Here is a 19,175-nt window from a genome sequence, read left to right as displayed (position 1 = left end):
TTTAAAACATGGTGTCATGAGAGATGTTGGATGTGAACCAAGTCGTATAGACAAAATGTAGATATCTGCATGTATCATGAAATCACGAAGATAATTGTCTGGGCCAAACTGTACCCATAAACATGAAATTCAATGATGATTACCCACTCCATTAAACGCCATAGCATGCTATAGATCTGGATTTAGGGACTAGCATGACAGCTGGCCTCCTCTAGGCGCTCTTCTTCTTGGTCTTGAGGGCGGGAAGCTGGAACTTCTCACTAACGCCGCCAGCCAACTTCTTCCAGAGGCCAATATCCTGGCCTTGGTCCCAAGTGAGGAGGCCGACCCAGGGCTGAACATTGTAGTGCACCTTGAGCTCCACGTTGTCCTTCTCAGCAACCTTGCCGCTGGGGTGGGTGATCTGGTACTTGGGCTTCTGGTTCCTCAGCTTGAGGATGCCACTAGATTCCTGTCAGACCATGCCGCTCGCGAGATTTGCAATTGGTTCAAGACTTACCGGCTGGGGTCAATGGACTTGCCCTCGGCGCTGCGCTTAAGCTTCTTCATGGCAACAGGGCCAATATTCTTCAGGTGGTCGGCGCTCGGGTTGGTGATGATGGAGTCCCAGATGACAGCCTCGTTGGTGGCATTGCCAGGGCCGGGCCACTCGGCGGTGACGTAGACGAAGACTTGCTTAGTGTTCCATGTGAAGAGGGACGAAAAGTCGGCTTCGAGGGAGAACTTGATGATGGCGTACTCCTCCTTCTTGGAGCTGTAGTAGTGCGGACGACCCTTGACACTGTAACAAGATAAAAGTTGTCAGCGATTGCTAGCAAACGGGGAGAAGGCAAACGTACACCTGGACGTTTGTGGGGGCGATGAGGCCTGTGGAAGGGATGCGCGGCGCAAGGAGATCGGAGGCGGCGATGAAGGCTGCGACGACGAATGCGACGGTGGTGAAGAAGCCAAACGAGTTTTGAACACGGGTGAGAGAGTTATACATGGCGGGCGAATTATCGAATGCTATCGAAGCATTCCCCTGGTATTATAAGAAGAGAAAAAAGAGGGGGGAATGGTGTTTAAAGACGGACGATGCGTTGTCGCGTCTTGGTGTTGAAGGTCCAAGTAAGTACCTACATTTACTGGCCACGTTTTTGGAGCCAGTCCCTGAGGCGCTGGAGGTGTGGCGTCTCAGCCTTGTGGTTGATTGGGTCATTGTGGGGTTGTGACGACAAACACAAGCTTCAGACGAGAGAGTTGGGACAATAGAGGTGTGGAAATAAGTTGTAGTAAAAAATTGAAGGCCATTTTAGAGACTCATCAAGTTCCTCAGAATGTGTAGAAAGCATTTCATCTCATAAATATGTACTGTTCAGCTCATTCCCATCGTCAGGTCCCTGGATTCCAACAGCTCGGTCCCTGCGAGGCTGACAGTTGGCTCAGTCTCCACTGCCGAAGGTTGCGACGCCCCGAAGAGGCACTAAAATTTAGAGGACGGTCCCCACTAGCACCCGGTGCTTGATTTCCAGCCTCTACCTGAAGGTTCACTCCATCCATCCATCTCTCTTAGATCTCCTCCCACGTCACCTCACCTGCGTCCTGCACGCCATTCCCTTCCCCTCGATCCCAGCGCTCGACTCTGCATGCGTCCCTAAGCCTTTCGTCCCCTTCAGGCACTCGGCTCCTCTGCCTGCTCCCGAGTACTGCTAAAGTCTTCAACGCCGAGCGGCCCAGACCGCCGACACCGACGATCGCCTCCACCCCCAAAACCTGCCCCAGTCGTCAACTTTTTTTTCAGGGTGGAAAGCTGGAGGGCCACGCTCCGTCTTCGCCTTTGAGGGACCAGAGGAGGAAAAAGGCTCAATGGGAGTGCGCACTACTCTTGTCTTCTTTCTGCTGCGACCCAGTCTCGTCCTTCGCTTCGCACCGAGCAGAGCTCTAACACACAGCCTGCAGTCCCTTAGCTCGCTATCACTCCGACGCCAACTCTTTCCCGGACTATGGGTAGGCCCTTGGACCGCTCCTGAAATACGATCCTCGCGCTGACACTCTCTGGAGCGCTCCGGGTGATCGCGCAAACATGAATTCACGATTGGTCGGTCCACCTTGCTGTCTGCAGCTTGATACATGACGATGCTGATACAGAGAGCAGAGGGCACTCAATGGCCAGCAGGGGCCGGTGAGCACCATGAGCTGTAATGGCCCGACGACCAGAAAGAATTCGCGAATAGCACCGCCACCGGACGATCGATCTTCGAAGCGCCAGAAGCGTGCAGACGAGCGGGCATCGACCGGCCTCACATCAAACTACTTTGCGACACAAAAACGACCCATTGAAGACGTCGAAGACGATTCGCCCGGCACATCAACACCTCAGATTCACGACTTGACGAGAGATGGCTCCCAGCCAGACACGATAGACGTCTTGAGCGTCGCGAGCACCAGCAAAAACACATCCACTGCGGTCGATATCTCAGAGTACCGCCATGTACAATCACGAAATTCTATGAAGAAGCCCCGGCAAAGACGGTCGCGAGCAGGCAGGAGACTGACTCCCAGCCCTACGGATGTCGATGACGCCCACGCCGTCCAACACCGCAATCTTCCTCCTCAACATCGGCATTCCAGCGCCAACATCGACGAGCTGGAAGTTTGGTCACAGGACAATCCACCTCCTTCCAACATCGTCTCCGATATTGTTGCTCAGCCGAAAAGACGAGCAGGGGACTATGCGCCGCCAGTTACCAAGCGCTTCAAGATAGCCGATGACTTTGCGGATGAGCTTTCAGAGCCAAACAAACGTAACAACCTACCCGCTGGAAAGAAACCGACCAACTTTTCGTCATTGGTGTCCCAATCTCCAAACCGATCCAGGCAGCGAGGAGATATCCATCGCACGGCTTTCCAACCATTACGGCCTGTGTCACGGGGACGAGAGGCAGTGAAGATGCCGGAGTACCCTGACCTGACCGTAATTGGGGCTGCTAGTGGACGATACCGTTTCTATGCAGAGAAGCCCGACCAGCAAGTGAAGCTTCACCTTGGAGACTACTTTGCTAAGGTCGTTGACGAGGGTAAGGGGACGGTAGAACATGCTCCCTGGCTTGAAATCAGGAAAAAATCAGTCAAATCTATCGAACACGCCGCTACAAACAGTTGCTTTATCCACATCACCCGCTCGATGACAGCAGAAAGCCCCGGCACCCTAGTAATGCAGCTTGCAAGCAAGAACGATGCTCTTTGCCTTCATAACTGGTTATACGGGTGCTGCAAACAAGACGAGAGTGATGAGTAAGTTCTATGCGTCACGTCCATCTCAGAGAACAACGACTAACAATATTCAGCGCAACCCTCGGACTCAAGTTCAAAACCGTTTTCCAAAAGGCCAAGGACTTCGAGGCACAGGGGCACAAACAACCAAAAATTCGTAGTCCTGCTGCAGCTCGGCTTGCGGCTGTTATGGAACAGACCTCAGGCGAGTACTCAGAGATAAGAGATCCCTTCAAGGGTGAACCCGTCACTCAAAGGCCCGTTAAACTCAAGGATCAGATGAAGGGCGTCCCTGAGCCAGCAAAGGACGCAAAGACGGAAGCACAAGAGTTGGAAGAGGCCCCTGTGGTCACTCGGAGCCAACGACCCGAGACCCGACGGACAAGAAGATCGTCTCCAGTTCCGCTGATCCGTGACAAAACCCCTGATCGTTGGAGTATGCAGAATCCAGGTTGGGACAAGGACTGGCATAGGTCCTTGGTATACCCCCCAACTGGCAAAAACCGGGCCACTGTCGACAGAGATGACATCCCGAGACTTGACGAAGGCGAGTTCCTCAACGACAACCTCATCAGCTTCTACCTCCGCTACCTCCAGATTCAGCTGGAAAAGGAGCGCCCTGAGGTGTTGGACAAGGTCTACATCTTCAACACATTCTTCTTCGAGAAGCTGAGGTCGAATCGTGCCAAGATCAACTATGACGGCGTCAAGGCCTGGACTGCGAGAATCGATCTCCTCTCCTACGACTACATTGTCGTCCCTGTCAACGAGAACGCTCACTGGTATCTTGCCATCATTTACAACGCTCCCCGACTGCTACCTCAACCGGAAAAGAAAACCCCATCAAGCGAGCGCGAGGCGATTGTCGTTGAGGATAATGATCCAACGAGATCCCCAAAGCTCTCGCCCGTCGAGCGAACTCTTGCCACAATCTCTCTCGATGAGGAGGTTTCCAAGCCGAACAACGATCAGACGACCAACGGCGTCAGCGATACTGCCTCGGATGTCGCGCCAGTTAAGAATGCCGAGGCTCCCAGCAAGACAAGCAAGCGGAAGTCGAGCGGCGGGACCCAAAAGTTCAGCATCGACGAGCCCAGGATCATCACCCTTGATTCTCTCGGTTCCGCGCACTCACCAACTTGCAAGTGCCTCCGGGATTACCTTGTCGAGGAGGCTAAGCACAAGAAGGGCGTCGAGATCACAACCCCCCCAGGTGGCATGACGGCTCGAAACATCCCCGAGCAGGACAACTACTGTGACTGTGGAGTCTTTGTCTTGGGATATATGGAACATTTCCTCCAAGACCCGGATGAAGCTGTCCGCAAGTTGCTCCAGAAAGAACAGACGAACTGGAATATCCGACCTTCACAAATTCGAAAAAAGGTCCGAAACCTCCTCTTCACATTGCAACAGGAGCAGCATGAACGTTTAGAAAAGGAGAAGCAGCAGAAGAAGCAGCTCAAGGCGGCAAAGGCAGGCCTTTCGTCTTCTCAGGCGGTGCCATCTTCCCCCCAAGTGCCACCAAAAAGCCCAAGGACACCAAGAGTCAACCAGGGTGTGAAGAGTCCGATGCCAAATGGCGTCAAGACCCCGGTGGCCAACGATACCAAGAAGACGAACGAGACCTCGGCATACTTTCAGGTGATGCCCTCTGAGGAGCCCACACAGCCTGAGACACCAAGCAGAGGCAAGCCACAGCTCATGCAGTCTCTGGAAGATAACGGCGTTACCGACGTTAAGACCTCAAGTTCCAACGAAGTCTTTCATTCAGCGCCTTGTTCACCAATCAACAGTGCATCTAAGATGCCTATTAAGTCTGCCGACGAGGTGAAGTCCCCTCCTGAGCAGAAAGCAGCGGCAAAGAAGTCAACGCCGCCCCCATTTGTACAGACACTGGCCAATTCGCCTTCTCAGCCTCCTGGCACTTCTTCGACGATGAGGAGAAACAGTTCACCCGTGGTTGTTACCGTCTCGAGCGACGTTCCTTCAGCAAAGTCAACCAGCAGGGTTCATGTCATTGACCTAGAACCGACTATCATGGCAAGCATTGAAGTCGACAAGCCCTCTGAAGGGGGGCCACAGTATGATGGAGTTGATCGATCCATTGATCTCACCAGTTAAAGACAAGCTATGGGATGGGATAGCAACAAGGCGACGACTAAAACGGGTAGAGTCGAACATAGCATTTTTTGGTTCTGAGCATTGGCCGAGACAGGTACGGAGAGTGATTCTTGTCATGGGAAGCTAGGATTTGCATTGTGTGGCATCTCGGGGCGTTTGGAGGCCTTGCATCAGAGCAATAAAGCAGAGGAGCGTTGTTGTTTTTTACATCATGAGAGTGACGAAGGCTTTTTTTACGGTAGAGAGGATATCAAGATACAACCAATACCCAGCCAACAAGTTAAAGACAAGGCCCAGACTCCATAATGACGAATAATATCATGACAAGTACAATAGAAATAAAAGGGGGATATGTAGGTTGGGTATGCTTTTGTGACATCTGGTGTGGGTTCAGTCTCCGCCACGTCTATTCAAATAAGTGCTTTCATATGACTCTATTACGCTTCTCATTCATCTTCCTCCTCGTCCTCGTCTGAGCTCCCGCTTGCACCGTTGACGGCCGGCCGCTGTATCCTCGGGATCTCAAACACAACACCTCCGTTCCGTCCGACCTTGACGGGCGGATTCCATCTTCCTAACCGGTGCTCGCGTCCCACGGCCACCACGACGCACAAGCCGTCCTTGCCCCGGTCGCCGCGCTCAAACAAGGAGATATCGTTGACGACACCCGTGATGGGACCCGGCGCTCCGTCCTCCTCCTCTTCCCCAGGCGCCGAGAGGACGCCGCGGAACTCAATCTTGCGCTTGTCCTCGCTCAGCTGCCAGACGCGGATGTGGCCGTCCCAGCTGCCGGTGAGGATAACATCGGAATAGGGGATGGTCTTTATGGCGGTGATCCAGCGGGGTGTTGGGGGCGGGACGACTTGAGGGTCTGGATCCTGCTCAGCTGACGCCTCCTTAGGGTCCAGGGGCTTGTCGATGCCATGCGCAATGGGTTCGATGTACACGGGCTTCTTCTTCTGAACACTCCACAAGGCGAGGGAACCGTTGTCGCTTCCGGTGACAAAGAGGTCGTCGTCGATCATGGCGACACGGTCCATGCTACCCTCGTGGAGGAGTGAGCGCGGATTGACGGCCGGCCGAGACTTCTTGTCCACAGCACCGCCACGGAAGACAAGCTGTGTCTCTTCAGCTACCTTCCACAGACGAGCCGTTCGGTCGCGCGCGCCCACACTGACGCAGCGCTCCTGCGCAAGGGCGTCAATGTCGAGAACCTCGTCTTGGTGGCCGAACAGTGTCTCGACGTAGGCCAGCTCGTCCAAACTCCAAACCTTTACCGTGCGATCCTTGGAGCAAGAGTACAGCTGGTTGGTCCCCCTGCGGAATGCCAGACCAGTGACAGCGTCGCGGTGGTGGGTAAAGACCTTCAGGGGCTTGAGGGTAGGGGCGTCGTAGATGATGAGCTTGTGGTCCGCACCGCCGGTGGCCACGAACTTGCCGTCCGACGACGCGGCGATGGCGAGGATGCGGTCCGTGTGGCGCTGGTAGTTTTTGTCCTTGGACTTTGTCGTGGTGCCCTTGAGCCACGTCTCGAGCTTGGGCTGCTTCCTCGGGGGCGCTGGGGGCTTCTTTGGTTTCCGCCTCGTCGTCTGCGGGTACTGGTGCTGCGGAAGGTCCTGGGTCTTCCACTTTTGTACGTATAGGTCCTTAGTAGTGGTGTAGATGTAAGGGGCGCACGCGGCGATCGAGGTGACGGCGTTGGTGTTGCTTCGGAAAAAGGTGCGCGTGGCCTTGTCAATGGCCAGCTCAGAGGCCAATTGGCGATACACTCGTCCCTTTGTCTCGGCCACGTCCTCTTGTAGTCGCTCGGCGATCAGGTCCCGGTCAATGTCTGCTGCATCGAATCCGGCCTCGTCCACGTGCTCCTTGACGTTCTCGAGGTATCGCTCTGCAAGCCGCAACCTCCGCTCGGCGGCAGTCTCTCCCTCGTCGTCCGACTCATCCTGGTCCTCGGCGTCGCTGTCTTTCGAAACGCTGTCGTAGCTCTCGTCATCCTCGTCTGAATCGCTCCCAGAGATGGACTCGTCGTCGTCTCGCTCGACTCGATTCTTGGTGGGGCCGGGGACCTTTGAAGGTGCCTTTCCTGAGGATTTTGAGGCAGCGAGCCTCTTCTTTGGTGGCTCCGGGGCGGCTGTGCGCTTGCGCTTCTTCTGGGAGCCTGGAACCGTAAAGAAAGAAGACATGGTGGCGACGCCGTGAGTCTGGCAGCCTGCTCACGACTTCAAACTGACCCTCTGCGAATAAATTTCTGGGCTGTCTGAAAAAAAAAGTTGAGCGACAGTGGAACTCGGAAAAACCACCTGCAGCGCCCGGCGAATCACGAGCTGACGACTGGGGCCAGTTTTTCCGGCTCGAGCGGTCAAGAGGGGCACAAAGCAGCAGGCGTGGGCAGCTCACGGATACTGACGCGCAGCGCTACAGCCTAACGGGGGAGCTTGCTTGGTTGCTGCTGTTGCTGGACCTCCAAGAAAGGCTGACAACTACAACTCGTCTACACTCAACCTCGACAACACTCTCCCAACAAATCATAAAATCGCCAACATGTGAGCTTCACCCGAGCTGCAGCTACAGCTGTAATTTCTGCTAATGCTGTCTTCCCAGGGAGGTACTGTTGGGAATCACTGGCAAGGACTTCACCATCATCGCAGCATCCAAGGCTGCGATGCGAGGCGCCACCATCCTCAAGGCATCCGACGACAAGACCAGAGCCCTCAACAAGCATACCCTCCTGGCATTCTCTGGAGAGGCCGGTGACACAGGTACTGGAGCATCGAGCAGCCGTGAGCTGAATCACTGCCCATGACGACAGCTAACGCCTCCTCGCAGTCCAATTCGCCGAATACATCCAACGAAATGCCCAGCTCTACTCTATGCGCAACGAGTCCGACCTATCCCCCTCCGGCCTGGCGCACTTTGTTCGTGGAGAGCTCGCCACGAGTCTGCGATCCCGCAAGCCCTACAACGTCAACCTCCTCATGGGAGGTGTCGATCCCATCACCGGCAAGCCGTCGCTGTACTGGCTCGACTACCTAGCGTCGCTGGCCGAGGTTCCCTATGCGGCGCACGGATACGCACAGTACGTTGGTTCCTTGGTGTTGAAGGGCGAGGTGCCCGAGACATGGACCCAGACTGACATGATCCCACAGATACTACTGCCTTTCCATCCTGGACAAGCACCACCACCCCGATATCACGCTCGGCCAGGGCATCAAGATCCTGACCATGTGCACCGACGAGCTGAAGCGCCGATTACCAATTGACTTCAAGGGCATGGTGGTCAAGGCGGTCAAGGCGGACGGGATTGTTGACATAGAGTTTGACGACGACAAGGTGGTGAAGAGCGCCTGAGCGGGGTCCAGCGACGGATAGAAGGGGAAACATGAATCTGTACTTTTAGATGGGTCTTAGGGGCTAATGCTTGCAATAAAGATGGTTTCCTCCAGGGGCCAGTGCGGCATGTTTAATGGATATGAGAGCTCGACTGAGTGTTGCGGAGCTCATCCCGTTATATTGGCCCTCTATTGATTCACAGAAGAGTCCAATAGATAGGGAGGAAGGATTGCTGTGCAATATTGGCATCCCATCCATTATCAACAAGACATTTGTGCAACTCTAGCACCCGGGATTTCAGCACCAATAATATTGAACCCTCAAGACTCGCGACTCTGAATGCCAAGTTCCCTCCTGGCTCAGTGAGTTATTGGTCATCGGTCATCGCCAGCCGATGTATCCATAATTGTACGAAGGCGTTTTCCTAGTGTAACCCGAACAAAGAAATCAACAGAGCCATTCGGAGTAGGCGACGGGAAACAAAGACTACGGAATGATATCTAGATTAGATAAACCCGACTTGGCATCATTGTCAACTCCAAGCAACTGGATAGTTCTTACTACGTAGTATAGATTCTCTATCCCCTTGTCCCCCAAGGCATGCCGTCAGATTAAGATGAACGTACTACCAGACAATGGTTCGGTACTAAAAGATCTCGATCCTGGTACATAGCCAAGCAGCCCTACGGCCAAGCACGGGTCGATGGGGTGACAGTGCCGTGACCCCAGAAATGTGTGCCCACTTGCTTTTGAGCCCCTCCAGGTGTCAAGCAAGTCAACCCCGAGAACCTTTTCTGGGGCTTGTTCGGAGATGGTGAGGAAGAGTTCGGAGAAGGAAGGGAAGGGAAGGGATGTGTGTCACGTTTTGAGTTTTTCATGTTTGATTTGCCATTGGATGACGCACAGCGATCAGCAGGTTCTAGATTTTCTGGGAGAAGCCTCCACTGCCTCCGTGTCTGAATCATGGTGCCTTCTGGGGTTCCGTGTGGGTGGTCTCATGCCTAAGTTGCAGGTTGCCTAGGGGTCATGGGATATCGACTGATACCGTGCAATCAAGGCCGAACTGTGCATGGCATCCATGGCAAGGATCGGATGTTGCAGCATGTCGATTGCTTGCAGGAATCATGGCCCCCCAGGAGACGATGACGATATTCCGTATCGTTAGTGGCATTGTCGATAAACGGTCAAGAGTAGGAGTCACGAGAATTCACTGCTGGTTGATGCCAAAGTCCAGGATTCCTCGTCGTTTGATCGCAGGCGTGTTACGCCAGTTCACCCGCTTATCGGAGATTTCGTCATCAAACCGGGCTACCTACGATGCCACGCACCTAATCTGGCCTCTGCTGGCCCTTGAATCCCTGCGCTGTAGGAGCCGAGCAGGTCAAGAAGAGCAAAAACTTGAGGCTTGTTGCTCTACGCAGTAAATACCTAAACAAATAAAGTGCCCAGGATTGTTGGGCTTGATGTCCGATGCAAGCAGCAATAAAAAATGATGTGAAACACTGTTTGCAACCGGCTTCCCGTCTTTTGGTTACCACGACGATTTTTTCCTACCCCCTTCCCTGAGTTCCGGCTCTCAAACCCCCCCCCAACCCGGTCCGGTACTTGAAATGGTCCTTGACACTCGCAAGCCGGCAACGCGAGCACATCCTTTACAACGCAGACTCCCTTGCAAATCTGCCAAATCCCTTGATTCTCGTATTCTTCAAATCCGGTGATAATTGCCATCGAAATACCCCTTGTAGAGACCCCGAAAAAAATCCCCCGTCGTCATATCTCAACCCGCGGGCGGCCAGTGCAAGTCTAGCGATTACTGTACCCAGCCCAGCCGGGAGCCTCTATCCACCCCCGGCCAGCCGCTAGGTACTGATCCCAGCCTTCCAGGGTTCTCGCTGCGACAGGTACCGATCAAGTACCTCGAGTCCCCTAGGTCCCGTCCCGTCTTCTCCAGAGGAAAAAAAACAACAAGCCCAACCTCGCCCACTCACTCGCCTGCATTCTTCCACTTTGCCCCCCATGCAAGGTAAACCCCCATCTTGGGCTTGTCTCTTCCATTTGGATTCTCCGCCCTTCTTCTGCCAGACTCTCCCTTCCGTCCGGCCCACGGGTGATTAGGCGGCTTAGTAACCGTCCATCCTGTCACAAGCTTCCCCGGGGATCATCTCTTAGTGCCCTCCCACTGGAACTCCAAAACTCAACTGTGGGCGCAGCAACACAACACACCTCTCAAACTCGTCCAAAACCTGCGCCGGTTCAGCAACGACTCAGCGCACACCTCTTCCGTCCAGTCAACGAGCCCATCGTCTCCCTAGTGCCCTCCCTCGTCATAAGTACCAGGTCAGTTCTTTTTCTGTTTTTCTGCCCAGCCACGTCAAGCCTCTTGCAGGCATTCTCCGCTGTCGCCCCAACGTCACTGGCTCCCTCTGATTCGGGCGGTGGCCAAAAGGTACTTGGATGGTACCTCGAGCCCTGCATCGCCCACTCACGGCCTTCCCTCGCCCTCTCTCCCTCCCGATTCCCTCCCCCCTCGCCCTCACCGCAGAAGGCGCACAATCCCCCCCAAAAATCTTGACCCAGCCGAATGCCCGCGCTAAACCGCTTTTGGCCCCAACTCGAACCAATTTTTTTTCTTCCCACTCTTCTTTTGCCTCTCGACCTGGTTCCTTTTCTTCTCTTCTCTTCCTCTCCTCCAACAACAACCCCTTCTTCACCTCTCTCTCAATCCTCCTCCATCTCCCCTCCATCCTCGTCTTTCCCCAAGACATTTCGTCTTTCCTTGGTCCTTCCTTTGAAGATTCTGCGTGTTCTTCGAGGGATCTGTGCAAACACTGACGCTTGTTTGTGCCCAAAGTAATTCATTCGGGAAATTATTGGAAGCATCGGCCTTCCGTTTCTTTCTCTTTCGTCTTTTTCCTGTCCTTTTCGCACGACGGGAATCCCATCACTGCTCACTCTCGTTCACATTTGAGAGTCTTCTTCGCCTTCATCGAGTTCATCGTCTTTCGTGTCTTTACGACCCGGCATTCTTTCCATCACCGACTCGACCCGAAACGCGATTCTTTCCAACATGGCTGATCAACTCAACATGGGCGGCCTCAGCCTGGGCGAGGGCGGCCAGCAGCCTCCTCAGAACCGATCCTACATTCCTCCTCACATGCGCCGCCAGGGCGGTCCTCCTGCCGCTGCCCCCGCTATGAACGGCGGTCCTGCTCCTGGCCCTGGCCCTGCCCCCGGTGCCGGTCCCAACGGTCTCGGCAACAGCGCCTGGGCTAAGTAAGTGTTTCGCGATAGCTTCACTCAGCAACAGTCACTAACCTTCTCTGCAGCCAGAACTACGGCGCCCGCCAGTCCAACTGGGGCAACGACGTTCCCACCTACCAGAACAACAACCGTCGCGGCGGCTGGGGTGGTCGAGGTGGTGGTTATGGCGGCGGCGGCAACTTCGACGGCCACTCTGGTGGCGGTGGTGGTGGTGGTTACACTGCTCGCGGCTCTGGTGATGGCCAGTGGCGCGACGGAAAGCACATCGCCGGTCCGGCTAACCCCCGTATCGAGCGTGAGCTTTTCGGTACCCCCGACGACCCTTCCAAGCAGCACACCGGTATCAACTTCGAGAAGTACGACGACATTCCTGTCGAGGCTTCCGGCCACGATGTTCCCGAGCCCGTCCACCAGTTCACCACCCCTCCTCTGGATGAGCACCTCTGCCGCAACATCGAGCTCGCCCACTACAAGGTCCCCACCCCCGTCCAGAAGTACTCCATCCCCATTGTCATGGGCGGCCGTGATCTCATGGCTTGTGCTCAGACTGGTTCCGGAAAGACTGGTGGTTTCCTCTTCCCCATCCTCTCTCAGGCCTTCATCAACGGTCCTTCTCCTGTCCCCGCCAATGCCGCGGGACAGTTTGGTCGTCAGCGCAAGGCCTACCCCACCTCTCTGATCCTCGCCCCCACCCGTGAGCTTGTTTCTCAGATCTACGACGAGGCCCGAAAGTTCGCCTACCGATCCTGGGTCCGACCTTGCGTCGTCTACGGTGGTGCCGATATTGGCTCCCAGCTCCGACAGATCGAGCGCGGCTGCGATCTGCTTGTTGCTACTCCCGGTCGATTGGTCGATCTCATAGAGCGAGGTCGCATCTCCCTCTGCAACATCAAGTACCTGGTTCTCGATGAGGCTGATCGCATGCTTGACATGGGTTTCGAGCCCCAGATTCGCCGTATCGTCGAAGGCGAGGATATGCCCAACGTCCAGGACCGCCAGACCCTGATGTTCTCGGCCACCTTCCCCCGCGACATTCAGATGCTCGCCCGCGACTTCCTCAAGGACTACGTCTTCCTCTCCGTCGGTCGTGTCGGTTCTACCTCTGAGAACATCACCCAGAAGGTCGAGTACGTCGAGGACGTTGACAAGCGCTCTGTTCTTCTTGACATCCTCCACACCCACGCTGGTGGCCTCACCCTGATCTTCGTCGAGACCAAGCGCATGGCCGACTCGCTCTCCGACTTCCTCATCAACCAGAACTTCCCCGCCACTTCGATTCACGGTGACCGAACTCAGCGTGAGCGTGAGCGTGCCCTCGAGTTCTTCCGCAACGGTCGATGCCCCATTCTTGTTGCTACCGCCGTTGCCGCCAGAGGATTGGATATCCCCAATGTCACTCACGTCATCAACTACGATCTCCCCACCGACATTGACGACTACGTCCACCGCATTGGTCGTACCGGTCGTGCCGGAAACACTGGTATCGCCACTGCCTTCTTCAACCGTGGCAACCGTGGTGTCGTCCGCGAGCTCATGGAGCTTCTCAAGGAGGCCAACCAGGAGATTCCTACCTTCCTTGAGACTATTGCCCGCGAGTCATCCTACGGTGGTGGTCGTGGCGGTCGCTCTCGTGGTGGAGGCCGTGGTGGTTCTGCCAACCGTGACTACCGCAAGTTCGGCGGTGGTGGTGGTGGTGGCGGCGGCTTCGGCGGCAGTGGCGGTGGTTTCAACGGCCCTCCTCAGGGTGGTGCTGGAGGCTACGGCGGCGGTGCCGGAGGCTACGGAGGTGGTGGCTACAGCGGCGGCGGCGGCGGCTACGGTGGTGGTGGCAACTATGGCAACCCCGGCGGCCCTGGTGCTCAGTCCTCCTGGTGGTAAACAACACAATCCACCCAGGACACTTGCACCTGGTGAGGTGCATCCTGGTGCTAGCAGACAGGCATTTCTGCAGCACTCGATGTTTTTGATTTCCGGTTTTCTTTTTTTCCTTTACGTTACTCTGGTCGCACGACTTTGCATTTGGACGACACGGCGGCACCATGACCTGCGAAGACAGATGACTGCCCCTTCCCAACTGGTGAAGGCAGTATTCGGTCCCAGGGCTTTCACGAAGCATGTGATAGATTGCGTTTCTTTTGATTTCGGCACACTCCTCGCTTGATACCCTTAGACCGAGATGTGGGGAGCTGGAAGACGTTGACAGCAAGCAGTGGTGCGGACACGGATCTAGGTTCTTACACAGAACACTGGATCTGGACACAGCATCACAACGATTATGTTTTCGCCGTCTACCTGGGTTTTCCTTTCCCCCTTTACCCCGAGGGCATTTTGCGCGCTTTCACGATAGAGGGTCATGTTATCGCCGTGCAGACACATAGACAAAAGTGGATTTCTCGGTTCTCTGGTGACGAATTGCTCGCTGGTCCTCATGGGGATGGGGACCAGAGGGAGAGCGATGAGCGCATGGCAGGGAACGAAGGATGACGGTCAACGACAGGACGGTTATCTCTGTTTTTTTCAACACGTCGGAGAGCACGAGCGTTGCCGCGCGACGCCCACAGGTTATGGATTTTGGTTTGGGCGACACGGCATGGAACGGAAAACAAAAGCTCTTGCTCTTTGCAAGTCAGGGACATGGACATGATGAAGGCTTTGACCTGGCCGGGATGGAATGGCCGGGCCATGAGGCTTCTGAAGACGGGACCACGAATGCTACGAAAGGGAGTAGCCGTGGACTCAGTTCCCGTGGTAGAACAGACAACCAGACTGGACTGAGGAGTCCAAGTAAAAAAACGCATTGCATTTACTCTTTTGTCTTTTGATTTGATGTGACGTGATGTGCGAGTTGAATGTCTCAGATGATCCAATCGGAGCAGACGTGTTAGCCAAGGCTGTTGAAGACTCGGAAAGAAGGGCGGAACGCGGGTCAAGCAAGAACAGTACAAAACATCAGCTTAGCCTCCCATAAGGATAGCTATAAAGATATAATAAGAATGGTAAAATATTACTAGATCAGTCTTTTCTTGGAAAGTCTCTTCCATTATTACTGTTTTCATCGATTATTTTATGATGATATAATGAAGAGGACCTTCCTTGACTGGCGTGGGCGGAAACGGAGCTGGAGTTGGAGGCGTGCCGGACCGTCCCAAGACCTGATCAGCTGGTGGCAGCAGCTGGCCCCTCCATTCCGAGGCTTACACGTCAGGGAGTGAGGCTGGCTGAAGGCTGACAGGCATGAGATGGAGAGATTTCACGGCCAAGGTTTTTGAAAGTGAGCAATTATGATCTGAGTGTTGCATGGGAATTGCGGTAGATATCCATGGTAGATTTAGTTTGACTTCAGCCTGTTGTAGAAAATACATCCATGATGCTCTGACGTTGAGCAAGTTCAAGAGGCAGCCAGCCAAGAACGTGGAAGGAGCCCGCAGCTCAGCCCCCCGTTGGAGCTTCCCCACTGCCACTGCCACTGCCGTGCCCTCCTACAGATGCCGCCTCGGTGATTTCCCCGCCCAAAACTTGAGACTTGCCAACTCCAACATTTGATGAGATCTTGGTCAAGTTCTTCCTTGCGCATGTTCGCCTCCCTTGAGAGTAGAGCGCGCATACCATATCCAACGCCGTTGTAGGCCTTTCCTTTGCCCCCATCTCTTTACCCCAACCGCCAAAGCGCACGACAGTCTCGGACCCGACTAGACCGAGCAACTAGCCAACGATGGGCGTCTTTGACAGCCTCGACTCGGGTCTTACCGAGCTGCTCGGGCAGTGGAACATCTACTCGACCGGCTTGGTGACGCTCCTTCTCGCTCTTGTCTCGTACCGCGTCATCGCGACCCGCGAACCCGATGTTCATCCCATGCTCCTGGCCCGCCAGGCGGTCCCGTCTTCCGTCCGAAATGAGGGAGAGAGTCCCGTATACCGATCGCAGGCTGCCCCCCACGGCATGCCCCTCAACGCCGGCCTGAATGTCAAGGATTCCGGAGCTTCCAAGTGGTCCCGCGGCCGCAACGGCGACCTGAGGGATGTCTGGAGGAAGGCGGCTACGGGTGGTGAAGAGGGTGCTACGGGACGTCTGTTGACTGTTTTGGGATCCCAGAATGTTGTTGACCATAAGCTTGGTACGAGATCAGCTTCTTCCGTGGGTAGGCTTGATATCGCTAACTTGACCAAGAGGACATCACCCGACAGATCAACCTCATCGGACAGCACATTGCGGAAGCAGGCGGCATTAGAGTTGCCGTTTACTTGCCAAACTCGATTGAGCTCCTGGTGACACTCTTCGCCTGCAGCTTCTACCCGAACTTGACCACCGTCTTGATCCCATTCGATGTCTCCAACGACGAACTTGTTTCCATGCTCCGCCGTTCCGCCGTCGATACCTTGGTTACCGCTCCCGGCTCGTTCCCCTTCGATGCTGTTATCCAGGCCTATCCTTCCCTGCGACAGCTCATCTGGGTCACGGACGAGGGAAGCAACCACATGGACTGGAATGAGGTACCTGAGGGCACCGGCAGCAAGATCAATGTTGCTACCTGGCAGGATATCATCCGTGATGCTCCCGCGCATGCTGGTAGCGAGCTGCCAGAAACTAATCCTGAGAAGACTCCCATGGATGTTGTCACCTTTTGGCAGACTGAGCCTGGTCAGGTTGAGGAAATGGTGCGTTTCAGCCAGGCAAACCTGGTTTCTGCCATTGCTGCTCAGCTCGCAGCCATTCCCACCAAGGAGCGCATCAACCCTTCTGACCTCTTCCTTCCTGCCGACTCTCTCGCCAATGTGCACACTCTGGTGCTCACTTTGACAGCACTGTACTCGAATGCCTCGGTTGCCCTGAACTCGGTCGCCGGTAGGTCGCCTGATCTGGTGCTGGCAACTCAGGGGGTTGCTCCCACGATTCTCGTGGCAAGCCCCGATGCGCTACTTGCAACTCATGAGGAGTCGACGTCCAAGCTGTCTTCACCCATGGCCAAGGCCTCGCACATCCTCGCCACGCGATCTTTGGTTCTAGAGGGGATACACTCTCCATCAAACTTGCTATCCGGTTTCTCCTCTGGCGCATCTCCGGCTCTTGGAACGACTCCTGGCAAGCTCCGTCTTGTGTACGTTGCTGAGCGTGCGGGATCTGATACCCCCCTCCTGTCGGCCACCGTTCTTTCGGATCTGCGAGTTTTTACAGGGGCCAGGGTTGTGTACGCCTTGACGGCCGCCAAGGTGGCTGGTGCCATCAGCCAGACGGCATTCTTCGACTATCGACTCTGCAATGACGTCAAGAGCCACTTCGGATCGCCGCTCACCAGTGTGGAGGTGTTTTTGAAGGATACCGGTTCTCACAAGACGACCGACGAGAAGATCGAGGGCGACGTAAGTTTCTACTCATCGTCATTTAACTCGAGACAGGTCACTAACTTGATGCAGATTGTGGTGAGGGGACCTTGCGTCGCTGGAGGAGAGGTCAATATTGGAATTCCTGGAAAGATTCGAGACGACAACACGCTTGCTTATGCTTGATGGTCATATAAGTGTCCAGAAAGCAATGATGATTATGATGAACACCGGTTGATACATGGGGTGAATGCTTAGGTATACTGGTTATTTCGGCAGGTAGTCTTGAAAGTGATCATTTCTTGGTGGGGGTTCATGTGAGTTCCTTAGCTACTAGGTGGGGATAGTGTCAAGCCTCTGCTTGGCGAACATTGGCCTCGATTGTGTTGAGGGTCCCAGCCCTACAGCCAGAGAGCGTAGATAAGGGTTTTTATAAATACAAATCTTTTTATTGATACGTTTGCATCTTAATGCTGTCTCACGCGACCACTGTTGTTGGGGGTTCAAGTGGGAGGATGCATCCCTACCCTAAACATGACATCTCACGAAATTGCGCTGGCCCGTTCACGAGAAATGGAAAGTGTGTTTAAATTATGACGTCGAAAGAATGGAGCGGGCTCGAGATGACGGTTAACTATTGTAGATCATAATGTGATGGACAATCACGAGATGGCGGGATCAGCAACTATCATTGACGGTGTTTTTGGTCTACAAGTGTCGTTGTTGATAACATCACTTTTCCTTGGGTTTTCAAGCCCAAGGGACAAAGGGGAAAAAGGGACGTAATGGGAGGGCGGGCAAGCCAGCGAGTGGATGTCTCGGCTGCACAGCCCACGTGGAATCGGCCGAGATGGTTGCACCGAATCCAGATGGAAATTAGCGCTAAGCCCCGGGGCCATGGGATGGACCATGGGCCAGCCAAGGGCCAAAGGGCGTTTTCCTTTTTTGCCTCGAGGCTTGCTTTGGCAGATCTGATGCTCGATCCTTTCATCCGTGCTAGGTAGGTACAAGTCACGGCAGAGTCGATCCTTCGAATGTCGTACTCGGCACCGTCAGGTCCGCCAAGATGGGCAAGGGATCCGACAGACTGGGAAAAAGAAAAGAGGCACAGTCGTACTTTCGGGGCTGTATCCGTAAAATGTGAAATGACAAGAAAGATTGCAATGTCATGGGAGGAGACACAAGACCAAGACAGACGCCCCTGTCCCTGCGAGTACCCCTTGGCCCCTGCAGCTTTTTCACTTCCAGCGGAGCGGATGCGGGCTTGTTATTCCCGGTTTGGTAGCGAGCGTGACAAGGGACCGAGGGGTAATGTCGCGGCCGACCACGTAGACATTGGAGGAAAGATGAAAGGATGAAGCTGGTTTTTGAGGGATGAGAAGGAGAGGAGATTGATCATTTTGAGGGACACATTAGGTTCCCATCAAGAGATTCCAGGTGTTGAGCTTGTAGCTAGCTAGTGCTTGTAGAGGCGACCTGAACTTACAAATGACTAGCCGACAACAGGCAGCCTAGACTTGGCTAGCGCTGAAATAGATCAGACGGACCTCTTCTGCGGTTGTACCCAGCAATAAGGGTCCATAGGCAAAGGTACCTCACATTGGCAGATCAGCTTTTTGGCTTGGTGCGCTATAGAACCCAGCAAATATTCCTATGTACCCAGGCAGAGAGAAAGAGGAGATGATCCCGCAATAGGGGACCTTCCGCCACCCAAGATGCTACTCCAACTGGGCTAACGTTGTCTGTATTGGTCGAGTATGGTACTGTATCCCCATTTACCTTTTTTTTTCACTTCCCTTCTCCCCCATGCTCTGGCCATCCATGTTTTGAATGGGTCCTCCGGCCAAGCTATAGAATACCACACCACCACAGGCAGTCCACCACCACCTTCT

At 54.6% G+C, this 19,175-nt stretch overlaps 6 protein-coding genes across 6 annotated transcripts; 4 read left to right on the top strand and 2 right to left on the bottom strand.

Annotated features, from left to right (window-relative positions):
• Positions 1-211: 211 nt before the first annotated feature.
• NCS54_01147200 (Signal peptidase subunit 3) lies at positions 212-985 on the bottom strand (the record flags this gene model as incomplete). The annotated part of the gene is made up of 3 exons (XM_053156747.1): positions 212-443; positions 500-781; positions 840-985. The coding sequence occupies 3 exons, from the start codon at positions 983-985 to the stop codon at positions 212-214; spliced, it is 660 nt and encodes a 219-aa protein (XP_053012722.1).
• A 1,077-nt stretch (positions 986-2,062) lies between these two features.
• NCS54_01147100 (ULP-PROTEASE domain-containing protein) lies at positions 2,063-5,373 on the top strand (the record flags this gene model as incomplete). The annotated part of the gene is made up of 3 exons (XM_053156746.1): positions 2,063-2,077; positions 2,135-3,273; positions 3,327-5,373. 3 exons carry the CDS (start codon positions 2,063-2,065, stop codon positions 5,371-5,373), a joined length of 3,201 nt encoding a protein of 1,066 aa, XP_053012721.1.
• Positions 5,374-5,819: 446 nt separating this feature from the next.
• NCS54_01147000 (Hypothetical protein) lies at positions 5,820-7,556 on the bottom strand (the record flags this gene model as incomplete). Its single annotated transcript, XM_053156745.1, has 1 exon — positions 5,820-7,556. The coding sequence occupies one exon, from the start codon at positions 7,554-7,556 to the stop codon at positions 5,820-5,822; it is 1,737 nt and encodes a 578-aa protein (XP_053012720.1).
• A 358-nt stretch (positions 7,557-7,914) lies between these two features.
• NCS54_01146900 (Proteasome subunit beta) lies at positions 7,915-8,721 on the top strand (the record flags this gene model as incomplete). The annotated part of the gene is made up of 4 exons (XM_053156744.1): positions 7,915-7,916; positions 7,975-8,132; positions 8,200-8,449; positions 8,520-8,721. Coding segments are annotated over 4 exons (612 nt in total).
• A 3,049-nt stretch (positions 8,722-11,770) lies between these two features.
• Positions 11,771-13,842, top strand: NCS54_01146800 (ATP-dependent RNA helicase DED1; the record flags this gene model as incomplete). The annotated part of the gene is made up of 2 exons (XM_053156743.1): positions 11,771-11,976; positions 12,030-13,842. 2 exons carry the CDS (start codon positions 11,771-11,773, stop codon positions 13,840-13,842), a joined length of 2,019 nt encoding a protein of 672 aa, XP_053012718.1.
• Positions 13,843-15,676: 1,834 nt separating this feature from the next.
• On the top strand, positions 15,677-17,469 carry NCS54_01146700 (Hypothetical protein; the record flags this gene model as incomplete). Its single annotated transcript, XM_053156742.1, has 3 exons — positions 15,677-16,079; positions 16,133-17,322; positions 17,377-17,469. The coding sequence occupies 3 exons, from the start codon at positions 15,677-15,679 to the stop codon at positions 17,467-17,469; spliced, it is 1,686 nt and encodes a 561-aa protein (XP_053012717.1).
• Between the last annotated feature and the right edge of the window lie 1,706 nt (positions 17,470-19,175).

This window comes from Fusarium falciforme, chromosome 9 (genome assembly GCF_026873545.1).
Source record: "Fusarium falciforme chromosome 9, complete sequence".
Lineage (NCBI taxonomy): Eukaryota > Fungi > Ascomycota > Sordariomycetes > Hypocreales > Nectriaceae > Fusarium > Fusarium falciforme.
This window is presented reverse-complemented; position numbering and strand designations above follow the sequence as displayed.